The 12,739-nt window shown below is 42.8% G+C and overlaps 1 protein-coding gene across 7 annotated transcripts in view; it reads right to left on the bottom strand.

The window, feature by feature from the left end:
- The window catches only part of LOC109935802 (zinc finger protein 774-like), a 15,081-nt gene extending 2,501 nt beyond the window's left edge, over positions 1-12,580 (bottom strand). The window contains exons 1-4 of one of the 7 annotated variants that reach the window (XM_048593539.1): positions 12,348-12,580; positions 6,547-6,638; positions 3,216-3,345; positions 5-747 (exon numbers count right to left, since the gene is read on the bottom strand). In XM_048593539.1, coding sequence (XP_048449496.1) covers positions 5-636 — 632 coding nt within the window. In that variant the 5' untranslated portion in view covers positions 637-747; positions 3,216-3,345; positions 6,547-6,638; positions 12,348-12,580. The other 6 variants (XM_048593537.1, XM_048593540.1, XM_048593541.1 and 3 more) reach the window with 6 other exon arrangements.
- Positions 12,581-12,739: the final 159 nt, after the last annotated feature.

Genomic DNA, 12,739 nt, shown 5'->3' with positions numbered 1-12,739 from the left:
GCACCTGAATGGTCTCTCATCGGTATGAATGCGTTGATGGAGCATCAGTTCCCTGGAGCCTTTAAAGCACTTCTCACAGTCTGGACATTTAAAAGGTCTCTCCTCAGTGTGAACACGTAGGTGACATGTCAATTCCCTGGAACTTTTAAAACATTTCCCACAGTCTGGACATTTAAAAGGTCTTTCCCCAGTGTGGACTCGCTGGTGTCTCAGCAGATCAGATGACTGAATGAATCTCTTTCCACACTCGGAACAGTTGAATGGCCTCTCCCCACTGTGAACCTGCTGGTGCCTCAGGAAGCTGGATGAATCAGCGAATCCCTTCCCACACTCAGAGCAAGTGAATGGCCGCTCCCCAGTGTGAACTTGCCGGTGTGTCAGCAAGTTGGCTGACTGCGTGAATCCCCTCCCACACACGGAGCAGGTGAATGGCCTCTCACCAGTGTGTCTGCGGCGATGAGTTTCCAGCTTCGATGGGGAAATGAAGCCTTTCCCACAGTCACCACATTTCCATGGTTTCTCCCCAGTGTGACTGCATTTATGTTTCGACAAACCAGATGATTGGCTGAAGCCTCGTGCACACACAGAACATGTAAATGGTTTCTCTCCACTGTGAACAATGTTTTGTCCTTCCATGTTCAAAGACCAGTGAGATTCAGCTCCCGACGAATATCGTGCATCTGTCAGGTCTTGATGCTACGTGTGGTGGTTTGAGCTTCCCACCTGCAAATCCTGCCTTTCCAAAACCTGTAAAATTAGTTTAAAAATAAGAGAAAGCAGCTGATGGAAATCTAAAAAAGAACACAAAGAACATAAAGAACATAAAAACTAGGAACTGGAGTAGGCAAATTCAGTCCCTCAAGCCTGCTCTACCATTTGATATGATCATGGCTGGTCTCATCTTGGCCTCAACTCCACTCTCCTGCTCACTCTCTCCATAACCCTTAAATCCATTATTAATTGAGCAGGTTGTGAAACTGAGCTGAGTGAATCTGATAATTTGTGGGAAGCACAGTGAAACTGTGAGCATGAAAGCTGCACAGGGATTGGTTTAGAAACCCAATACCCCTAGGGGAGGTGATGGCCTCATGCTATTATTGCTGGACTGTTAACCCAGAGACCCAAACAATGTTCTGGGGACCTGGATTCAAATCCCACCATGACAGATGGTGGAATTTGAATTCAATAAATATCTGGAATTAGCAATGTAATAATGACCACACATCCATTGTCGATTGTTGGGAAAAACCCATCTGGTTCACTAATATCCTTTAGGGAAGGAAACTGCCATCCTTACCTGGTCTGGCCTCCATGTGACTCCAGACCCATAGCAATGTGGTTAACTCTTAACTGCCCTCTGGGCAATTAGGGATGGGCAATAAATGCTGCCTAGCCAGCGCTGCCCTCATTCCATGAATGAATTTTAAAAAACCCAACTGGTTCACCAATGCTTTTCACAGAAAAAATCCGCCACCCATTTGGACCGACGCAAGACTCTGGCCTTGACGTGATGAGTGAGAGAGGTTGAACAAAGGGGAAACAAAATGGTTTTTGTACATCTATGAATCAACCAGAGTGTTGACAGAATTCCCCAAATCCACAATGCCCAACTCCTAGAAGGACAACAACAGCTTGTGCATGGAAAAGCCATTACCTCCGAGATTTCCATCAGTGAGTTTATACTGGGTAAAGACTGATCGCCTGCTCCACGTGTAATAGTGGAGAGTGGAAAGACATGCGAGAGTTTGGCTGGAAGGGCACAGCTTTGAGAGTTAGGCTGAGTGGGAGGGATGGGCTGTGAGAATTAGGAGTGAGGGAGGGAAGAGTTGTAAAAGTTTAGGAGGGTGGGAAGAGCTCGGAGTTTGATAAAGAAGGAAAAGCTGTGACAGTTTACATGTTGTGAGAGTTTGGCTTAATCTGTGACAGTTTTGCTGGAAAGAGCTGAGAGAGTTAGAATGGGGGGAAACCTGAGAGCGTTTGGGCAGTGGGGGAGGGTGTTGGGTCTAGGGTCTAGGGAGGGTTGTGAGATCATGGCTGATCATCCATCTCAGTATCCTCTTGCCACTTTCTCCTCACATCCTTTGGTCGCTTTGATCTAAGCACTGCATCTAACTCATTCCTGAAAACAATCAATGTTTCGTCCTCAAATGTGGCATATAATTCCACAGACCTCACCTCACCACTCCCTGGGGTGAAGAAATTTGGGATGGGGAAGAGCTTTGAGATTTAGGTTAGGGAGGCAGCATTGAGAGAGTTGGTGGGGGTAGGAGCTGCAAGTCTCTGGATGGGGTGGAGGGCTACTAGTCTAAGGGTGTGGAGGGGGCTGAAAGACCTTGAGACCGATGGTACAGCTGTGGGTGTTAGTTTGGAAGAGTTTTGAAAGTGTTGCAGGAGAAGAGACCTGTGAGGGTAGGAGAAGGAGGGGCGGTGGAGTTTTGACACTGTAAAGGTTTGTAGTTTAAAAAAAAACACCTCCCTTTTTACTGGGTTTTCAGGATCACAATTGGGTCTTAGAAATTAGGCAGTTGGCCACACTCATGATTACAAAAACTAGGGATCTGAAATGATCTCACAGCTGATTGCCCTCAGTTTGAGACCAAATTGCTCTACAGTGAGCTGGTATAGACTTGATGGGCTGAGTAGCTTCTTGCTTTGCTTAGTTGCTTATAATTAGTCTCTTGAAGTAGAAACATAGAAAATAGGAGCAGAGTAGGCCATTTGGCCACTCAAGCCTGCTCAAACATTCAATACAATCATGGCTGATCATCCGTCTCAGTATCCTCTTCCCACTTTCTCCTCACATCCTTTGGTCGCTTTGATCTAAGAACTGCATCTAACTCATTCCTGAAAACAATCAATGTTTCGTCCTCAAATGTGGCATATAATTCCACAGACCTCACCTCACCACTCCCTGGGGTGAAGAAATTTCTCCCCATCTCAGTCCTAAATGGCCTACCCATATCCTTAAAATCCAGGTATCATTCAGATAAATCTGCACTACACATCCTCAAAGACCTGTGAGTGGGGAAGAGAAGGAAAGCTGTGAGAGTGGAAAGTGAGTGGGCTGGGGGTTAGAGGTGTGAGTCAGTCAATCCTTCAGTCAATCTATGCAGCCTATCCATTCCAAGGTGGGATGGCCTAAGCTGAACAAAGTGCTTCTGGTGCTTTTCCCCACACACCAATATCGGATTTTCCCACTAACAGAATGGACAAACCTTTTCCTTTCACGATCGAAGCCCAATGATATTCAGGTCCTGATGATTTGAGTGACTCTTAGATTTTGATGTTGTTAGGAACCCAGCTGATAGTAATACTGGACAAGTCAGATCCCAGATCAAAACCTGGCTTAATAGAGCATAAATTTTATGTTTTTAGTTGATTACCATGGTGGTTGGTCACTGTTCACACACATTCACACAAGGCTGCCAATGCTCTTTTAAAACAAGAATATTACATAAAAGACGGGAAAAAAAGAGCAAATTTTATATATCGAAGACAATTTTACAAAATCTTAGCATTCAATATTTTTTGCCCCAACAACATTCTTTTAAGATATCAATCCCAGAGAAATATCACTCCAGGTTTTCAGACATTTTCCCAGTCTGATAGTTTAAATCCGTTTTCAGTTCTGACAGTTTCAAAACGTTTGTACGAACTTCTACAACTTGGAGACTTCACAAACTAAAACCCTGTCGCTATGATCAAAACTGCTCTACTGGATTAAAAGCCTGATTTTTCTGAACTAAACTCAAACTAAACTACCAGTGTTTCCTGATCATGTTTGTTTCTGTATGTTATGAAATCAGCGGCATACTCGTATCATCCACTTACCTGCTAAGTCATAAGCTTTCTTGGAAATTATTTAGGTCACTTTTTCAAATTAATTTGAGTTCTATATCAAGAGTCACCTTCATAGAACTGAAGTGAAAACCAACCTGCTTTTTCATATTTTTAAAATGCACATTTCGAAACTATAGTAATATTTACTGTATCTTTTCATCACAAAGTGATGGTTAGTTTCAGTTTCCCATCTGCAGTTACTTGCATTTGATTTACAAGATCCCCAGAATCTAGTTGCACAATGATACAGGCTGAATGGTCTGGCATTGAAAAGGTCTCTCCGCTATCTCCAGTTGTTTCAGGATGACACACGCTTATACCTTGCTCTGCACTGTCCACTATAAAGATCATATCCATGCATGCACCCTGCCATTTATCAGCCAGGCCATACTGTGAAGTGGGTGGCAAGAGCCAGGATGGAGGTTTAAAAGTGAAGTGGAGCTGAATCTGAAACACTGAACATTCTCCAGGCTCACTGTCTGCCTCTTTCAGCTTCCCACCTGACCCACATCAACACAATTGTTCGATTTTCTACGTTGGAGAAGGACTTACCCTGGCACTTCTGAGTTGCCATTTGTTATCCAGGTTTGGCAGCAATTGGATAGACTGCTTCAGTGTCTGAAGAGTCATGAACAGTATTGAGCATTGTGCAATCATCAGAAAACATCCTCACTTCTAACCTGAAGATGGATGAGAATGCTTCAGCACTGATGTGCTGGACATTCCACACCACGCTCCCCACATCCCATGCCTCGCCCCAACCCCCAACTGCCATTCAGAATTGAGATCATTTGGGTGCCTCCTCCTCCTCTGCCTGTTAGTTTTTTAATTATTCACTCCCATTCACAATTGGATTCAGCAGGCCAACAGAGCTTAGTCATGATGCGTTGGTTCAGGATCACTCAACCCTGTTTATTGCACATTACAGGAGAAATGCGATAGTACTGAAGTGGATGCAGAGAAATACCAGGATACTGCCTGACTGGAGAATTTCAGTCATGACAAGAGATTGGACAGATTGTGATTGGTTTCATCACATAGAAGAGATTGAGAGGGGCATACATTGGGTAGACAGGAAGGAACCTTTCCCCTTGATGGAGACATCAATGACCATGGCAGAAGAGGCAGAAAGTTTAGGCGAGATTTGAGGGAAAACATTTTCACCCAGCGATTGTGGGAATTTGGAATTCACTGCCTGTCAATGCGGTAGAAGCTGAAATTTTCATAATTTTAAGAAGTACTTAGATGAACACTTGTGATGCAAAGGCATACAAGGCTATGGGCCAAGTGCTGGAAAATGGAATTAGAATAGTTAGGTGGTTGTTTTTACCAGCATGTACCCAAAGGGCTGAAGGGCCTTTTTATATGCCGTAAACCCTTATGAGTCTATGCTTTTACAGTTTGGTATGCAAGTAGTCCTGTGTTGTTACTTCACCAGATTGAACCCTCAGAAGTGACATCCAACTGAGCTGGTCCTATCCTTGTTTTTTAAAGGTGTAAAGACTGGGATATCCTGTCTGCAAACATTTCCCACACTGAGAATCCTATGGTGCAGAATTGGGACATCCTGTCTAAAAATAAATTCCACCCTGTTCACACATAATCACAAAATGTCTCCAAACACAACTCACACTGTTCACACTGAGAATCCCAGGGTGGAGAAAGGGACATCCTGTCTCCAAACACATCCAACCCACTTTTCATAAGAGCCAGACAAACGGTTATTTGTAAGGCAAAGGTACATCAGCTGCAAGGGCAAATGAACAGAAGAATGGAAATAGCCAGAGTGATGCACCAGGAAAGCTGCACTATAGGGATTCTAAAGATCACAATATAACAGACTCCAGTTAAAACTCTGACTCTGTCCATGATGTGACTGTTGTCAAAGAGTCTGTACAGCATTATCATAGATCATAGAATCCCTACAGTGTGGAAACAGGCCCTTCAGCCCAACAAGTCCACACTGACCCTTGGAGAATCCCACCCAGACCCATCCCACTATAAACCACCTAATCTACACATCCCTGAACACTTTGGGCAATTTAGCATGGCCAATTCACCTAACCTGCACATCTTTGGACTGTGGGAGGAAACCGGAGCACCCGGAAGAAACCCACGCAGACACGGGGAGAATGTGCAAACTCCACACAGACAGTCGCCTGAGGGTGGAATTGAACCGGGGTCCCTGGCGCTGTGAGGCAGCAGTGCTAACCACTGAGCTACCGAGCTGCCCAAAGACTTTCCCCATCTCTTACAGCAAGTAAAAACTCACTTCTCCTACACAATTGGGTTTTCCATTGCAAGGATGTCTCAAATTTAACTTGGCTCACAGCTCAAGTATTAGAAATTAATTAACTTTGATTATGTAAATTAGGTCATTTCATTTCTCGAGTTCTTGATTTGATACATCACTGCTATTGCTGACTGATGGCAGACCAGGGTGTCCATCAGCACCTGAATATGTGCGTCATCAGTGTCCAAGCTATTTCAGCCCTGTGAAAAAACAACTCCCAACAAGTTCAACCCATCACGCCCTTGGCAATCATTGCAAACTGATGATACTAACCCACTACCTATAGGAAATGTAGGGGCTGGTATATCCTGCGTTATAGAGATAGGCTTACCTGATGAATTTATTATACAGACCTGCTGACCCAGAGTGAAAATAGGCTACAGGTATATCCTCCTAATGATAGACAGGTTTACCTGGAGGATTGAAGCTTTCCCATTCTGAAAAAAATGATGCCGTCATGACAGATAAAATCTGTTGGAAATGGATCTTCACCAGATGGGGCTTTCTGAAAAAGATAGAGGTTCATATTCCACAGGAGAAGTAATTCAGTCAAGCCTTATGCTAAACATCATTTCCATAATCCCAACCACCTCGAGTCCAGGGATGATCGAGAGCTTCAATCACAATCAGAACAACATTAAAAAAAATTGTCATGGAAGTAGCTGATGATCTGGTCAGGGCCAATTTGATTCTCTCCTGTTCAGTCCCCGGTCATAGTCTTCCTCAGCTCATGACACATCGGCCAATACAGAATGTGTCATACACCTTCCACCCTGTTCTTGTGAATGCTCAAGTCAAACAGCTATTTATAAAGCGAAGGTATGTCAGAGGCAAGGGCAACTTTTTACTTGTCAGATTCATGATCAGAATATCCAAAAAGCCTCAGCATCCTCACTACTACCAGCAACAGAGAAGATGGTGCTGCAAATTTCCACATGCTTTCGGGAGGACCACGCCAACCATTATATTATCTGTTCAATGCTGTTTTTTGGGGGAGGGCAGTGACGATGGTGAAGTTAAAAAACATTTTCAATTGAATTGGGAGGAAACAAATCTCATATCAATTACTGAGAAATGAGGAAAAGAAGCCCATTATCTGTAGCTATACAAAACCCTGATTACTGCCTACTTGGAGTACTGTGAGCAGATCTGTGTACCATACTTCAGGCAGGATTTATTGGCCTTGAATGGAGTACAACATAGGTTTAGAAGAATTATACCTGGTCTTCAAGTGTTAAATTGTGAGGAGAGATTACACAGATTAGGCATGTTTTCTATAAAATTTAGAAGGTTAAGGGGTGATCCAATCAAAGTCTTCAAGACATAAACTGGAAAAGACAGGGCAGATAAACCATTTTCGCAGATTGGAGATTACAGAACTAGAACTAGTCTGAGAATTAGGGTTACACTATTCAGGAGAGATACTAGGAAGCACTTCTACACACAAGGGGTGCAGAGATTTTGAACTCTCTTACACAAAATGCAGTTGATGCTAGATCAGTTGTTAGTTTTAAATCAGAGATCAACAATTTATTGTTAAGCAAAAGTATTAAGGGATATGGGCCAAGGCAGGTATTTGGAGTTAAGCCACAGATCAGCCGTGATCTTATTAAATGGTAGAAGAGGCTCAAGGAGCTGAATCGCCAACTACTGTTCCTATGTTCCCATGGAGATCAGTGTAAACTGTACAATATGGAAAGGTCAGATGACATTCCAAAATGTCTAAATAATCAAGGAGCGAAAGAGCAAACTAAAATAACCACCACTCAAGAAAGAGTGCTAGGTAAAATAACAGGACTACAGATCAATAAGTCCCCTGAGCTTGATGGGATACATCCTAGGATTTCAAAGGAAGTAGCTATAGAGATAGTAGATGCAGTTTTCAAGTATCCTTAGATTCTAGAAAAGTCCCAGAGGACTAGAAAACTGCTAATGTAACATGTTTATTTGAAAATGGAAGGAGAGAGAAAACAGGTGTCTGTTGGCCAGTTAGCTTAATGTCTGTTATTGGAAAATGTTAGAGTCTATTATAAAGGATCTAACAGCAAAGCATTCAGAATTACATAATATGATCAAGCACAGTCAGCATGGCTTCACAAAGGAGAAATCATTCCTGAAAAGTTAGGATACCTTGAGGTGGAAACAAGCAAGTTAGGAAAAGGTAAGGCAGTGGATATAATACATTTGGATTTCCAGAAGGCGTTTGATAAGGTGTCACATGTTAGGCTACTTATAACGATAAGAGCCCATCGTGCTGGAAGTAGCATATTAGCACTAATTAACTAATAGAAGACACAGGGTTGAGAAAAGGGGGTCATTTTCAGGACGGCAACGTGTAACTAGATGAGTGCCACAGAGCTGGGGCCACAATTATTTACAATTATTTACATGAGGAAAGTGAAGTCTACAGATGACACAAAAGTAGGTGGGAAGGTAAGTGGTGAGGATCACTCGAAGAGTCTGCAGTAGAATACAGACAGGTTAAGTGAGTGGTCAAAAACTTGGCAAATGGAATATAAAGTGGGAAAATTCGAGGTTATGCACTTTGGCAGGAAGAATAGAAGAACTGAATATTATTTAAAATTGAGAAATACTGCAGAAAGTTACAGAACAGAGGTATTTGGAATCCCTGTCCATGAATCACAAAAAGCCAGTATCCAAAATCACTGGGTCCTAGGGAAGGCAACAAGTATGGTGGATAGAAGTAGGGAGATTTTGCTAAAAATATACCAGCCACCAGTCTGAAAACAGCTTGAATACTGTGAACAGTTTGGAGTCCTCAAGAAAGATCGACTGGCATTGGATGCAGTCCAGGGTAGTGCCACAATGCTGATACTGGGCAAGGAGGAGAGGCTGAGTAGATTGGACCTGTCCTCATTGGAATTTAGAAGAATGTGACACAACCTTGTTGAAACAGACAAGATTCTTTAGGGACCTGACAGGTTAGAGGTGGGGAGTTCACTTCCCTTTGTGGGACCAGCAGACATAATCTCAGAATAAAGTGTTGCACATTTAAGTCACAGAGGAAGAAATTCCTCCCTCAGAGGGTAGTGAATTTGTGAAATTCTTTGCCATCGAGGGCTCTTGAGGTTGGGTCATTAAGTATCTTCAAGGCTCATACAGACAGATCTTTAATCAGTAAAGGAAACAAGAGTTGTGGGGGAAATGCAAGAAAGTTGAGGTTTATCAGATTAGTCTTAATTATATGAATGACACAGTAGACATGATAGGCTGAATGTTCTGCGTTTCATGGTCATATGAATGGGGAATAAACACTGTGTTCATCTTTATCAAAAAGGACAATATGTGGATGGTCATTGTGCCTCAGGGCTGTGTCAAGGCTGAAGTTCCATTCCTTCCTTCCCTACAGATAGTCATTTTTGAGCTTCGGCCAGGTACTGTCAAACACTTAGATGGGAAAGATAAAGATCTACAGTGAAGAGAAACCAGAGTTAACGTTTCCGCTCTGGTGACCCTTTCGCAGAAATTCTGAGAAAGACTCACTGGACCTGAAAGTTAATTCTGATTTCTCTTCACAGATGTTACTAGACCTGCTGAGCTTTTCCAGCAACTTCTGTTTTTGTTTCTGATTTACAGCATCCGCAGTTCTTTCAGAATTTAAAAAGTTCTACAGTGATGAGTTTAAAACATAGCGGATTTATTTGACTTATTTCTCATTCATCCAGAATATCAAACTCCGGCCCACTTTACAAAGGTATTCCTATTAGAGACAAACTCTCGACATGTCGTGTCAAGTTATTTTATTACAATGACAACTTCACTAGTGACATTACTGCTCTTTCAGTAGGTTGATTGACTTAGTGAACCTTTCCCACACTTTGAGCAAGTAAACAACATTTACCCACTGCTGTCGCAGCAGATGGGATGCTAGGACAAATTTTCTCACACACGGCAGAGGCGAACAGCTTCTTTCCAGAGTGAGAATGGTGGTGTGCAAGCACTTTGCATCTTCTTTAAAATATCTACTCATTCAAATATTTTAAAAAGTCTCTTATTCTGTGCACCTCAGAAGCTGCACTATCGAAGGTGCTCATTTGCCCAAGTGCTGAGCATTGTAAAAGCAGCAGGGCATTTTGGGCAGCTCCTTTGTTGCACTTGCTTTAATCAATAATTTTGATCCTAATTTTATTTATTCCACTCCCCCCAGCTTACAGAAACTCCATTTTACAGCAAAAATTCCCAGCAGGCCCCATCCGGTGAATGTCTCGTATCAATATCACAGGCTATCAGTACGCAGGTGCCATGGTGGTTAGTATTTGGTCCATGAACAATGTGTGATGACGATGAGGGAAGATGCTCCTTCACAGAATCACGTAGTATTATAGTGTAGGAGGTGGCCATTTGGCCCAATAAACCTGCACCAACTTGTTAAGTAAGCATGATTATCTCGTACCAATCTCCTAATTTTGCCCCATGCACATTACTGTTATCCAAATAATGATTCAATGCTCTCTTGAATGTCTCAACTGAATCTACCTCCAACAGTTCCACACAGTGCATTCCATACCTTAACTACTTGCTGAGTGAAAAAGTTTTGACTCACTTCATCCCTGCTTCTTTTGCAGGTCACTTTAAATCTATGCCATAAGAGTTATTTTTCTTTTTAAGAGTGGGTAAACATCGTCGCTATTCAGCCTGCTCATGATTTTGAAAACCTCTATCAAATCTCCTCCGAGCCTTTGCTCTCCAAGCCTGTTCTGCCTTCTCTCCAATGCTTCTCTGCTATAATGTGGGGCCAGAACTGTGCACAATACTTCAGCCGAGATCCAACAAGTGTTTGAGAGAAGCTCAACATCAACTCCTCGCATGTGCACTGCCGTTCTACTAATGAAGCCTAGAAAAAGTTAAACTTTATTTGCTGCCCTCTCTACCTGTCTTTCAATGCTCTATTCACATATTTATGCAGGTCCCTCTGAATCTGCACCTCCATAAGAATCGTATCTCCTATCTTATACTGTCTTTCAATGTACTTTCTAAAAAAAATGTACACCTCACATTTCTCCGCATTGAAACTCATCTGCCTGCTCCCCAAATTTGTTAGTGGCCTTCTGGAGTTCTACACAATTGTCAGTTTATAATTTTTCCAAGTTTCATGTCATATGCAAACTTTAAAATTGTCCCCTGCACCCAAGATCTAAATCATTAATATATATATAATCAGGAAAAGCAAAGGTCCCAATATCAACGCCTGGATATCTCCACCACAAACCCTCCTCCAGCCTAAAAAAAAGTCAGTTGACCATTTTTTCTGTCCCTATTGCTCAGCCAATTGTTTCCACACAGCTATTATCCCCTTTATTCTATGACCTATGATGTTCCGCACAGATCTGCTGTGTGGCACAGTATCTCCAAAGGGAGCAGTCCAACTTCTTAATCCACCCTCAAAAATGAAGTTCCCCATTCCTGGAACCATTCTTGCATCATGGACAGTATCAAACAAATTCTGAAAACTTATGTGCACCACATTAATAGTACTATTATCAAGACTTTTTGTTGAATGCTTCAAAAATAAACTCCAGCAAATTAATTAAACATGATTTCCCCTTTGGAAATCTGTGCTGACTTTTCCTAATCAACCCACCTTTTTCTACATGACTATTAATTCCACCTCAAATAACTGTTTCTAGACGCTTCTCCACCTCCGAAGTTAAACTATAATTTCTGGGATCATCCTTGGGATATCCGTATCCTTTTTTTTACAAGGATGTTGACAATGCTCCTGAGACATCCCCAGAGACCAGGGAAGGCTGAAATATTAAGGCCAGTGTCTCCTGCAATTTCTACCCTCACCTCGTTCAAAATCCTTGCAAGTATCATATGTCAACTTTAAGTACCAACAATCTGTCCACGATTTAGTCCTAAATCATTTTGATCCTTTCGAGTGATAAGGTCTGTCACCATGACCTGAGCAGAATCCTGCTCTTTTGCGAAGACGGATTCAAAGTATTCATTTAACACATCGGCCATATGTCAATCCCCGCTTTGGTCACTGACCAGTCGGCTCCTCCTTCACCCACACTCTGGCTGTTTAAAGGAAGGTTACGGTGCGGGGGAGAGTGTGAGATTGTGGCCAGGGCTCTTTGTCGCAGATACAGCCGGTAAGGAGTGAAATCGCGGAAAGGGGAGGGGGCGATGGAGGCAACACGACACATTTCTGAATGACCTCCGGAAGGCATGGAAACGGAACACAAACCTGTGGCTGCCGTGTTTGCCGCTCTCAGCCTTTTCACTACGGACAGCTCCAGCTTCGCCATCGCCATCTTGCATCGAGCTCGGAGCCGCTGCGCACGCGTGGTCACTGCTGGTGACGTAAAGCGATGTTCCTCATCAGTTGACAGCGCAGGGAGGAGTAGAAAACTGAATGGAGTGGCGATGCGCTGAACTCTGGAGCAGAATCCTTGGCCTCTCTATATCTTCAGAACAGAGAAAATCGGAGCCGGAGTAGACTATTTGGCCCCTTTGAACCTGCACGGCCATTCAATATAATCGTGGCTGATCCAACTCAGTAACCTGTTCCCACTTTTCACCATACCTTTCGATTCCTTTACATCTAATAACTATCTCTAACTATATGTTTTGAAGAAA

The sequence above is a fragment of the Rhincodon typus genome, unplaced genomic scaffold, assembly GCF_021869965.1.
Source record: "Rhincodon typus isolate 14 unplaced genomic scaffold, sRhiTyp1.1 hic_rhity00003066, whole genome shotgun sequence".
Lineage (NCBI taxonomy): Eukaryota > Metazoa > Chordata > Chondrichthyes > Orectolobiformes > Rhincodontidae > Rhincodon > Rhincodon typus.
This window is presented reverse-complemented; position numbering and strand designations above follow the sequence as displayed.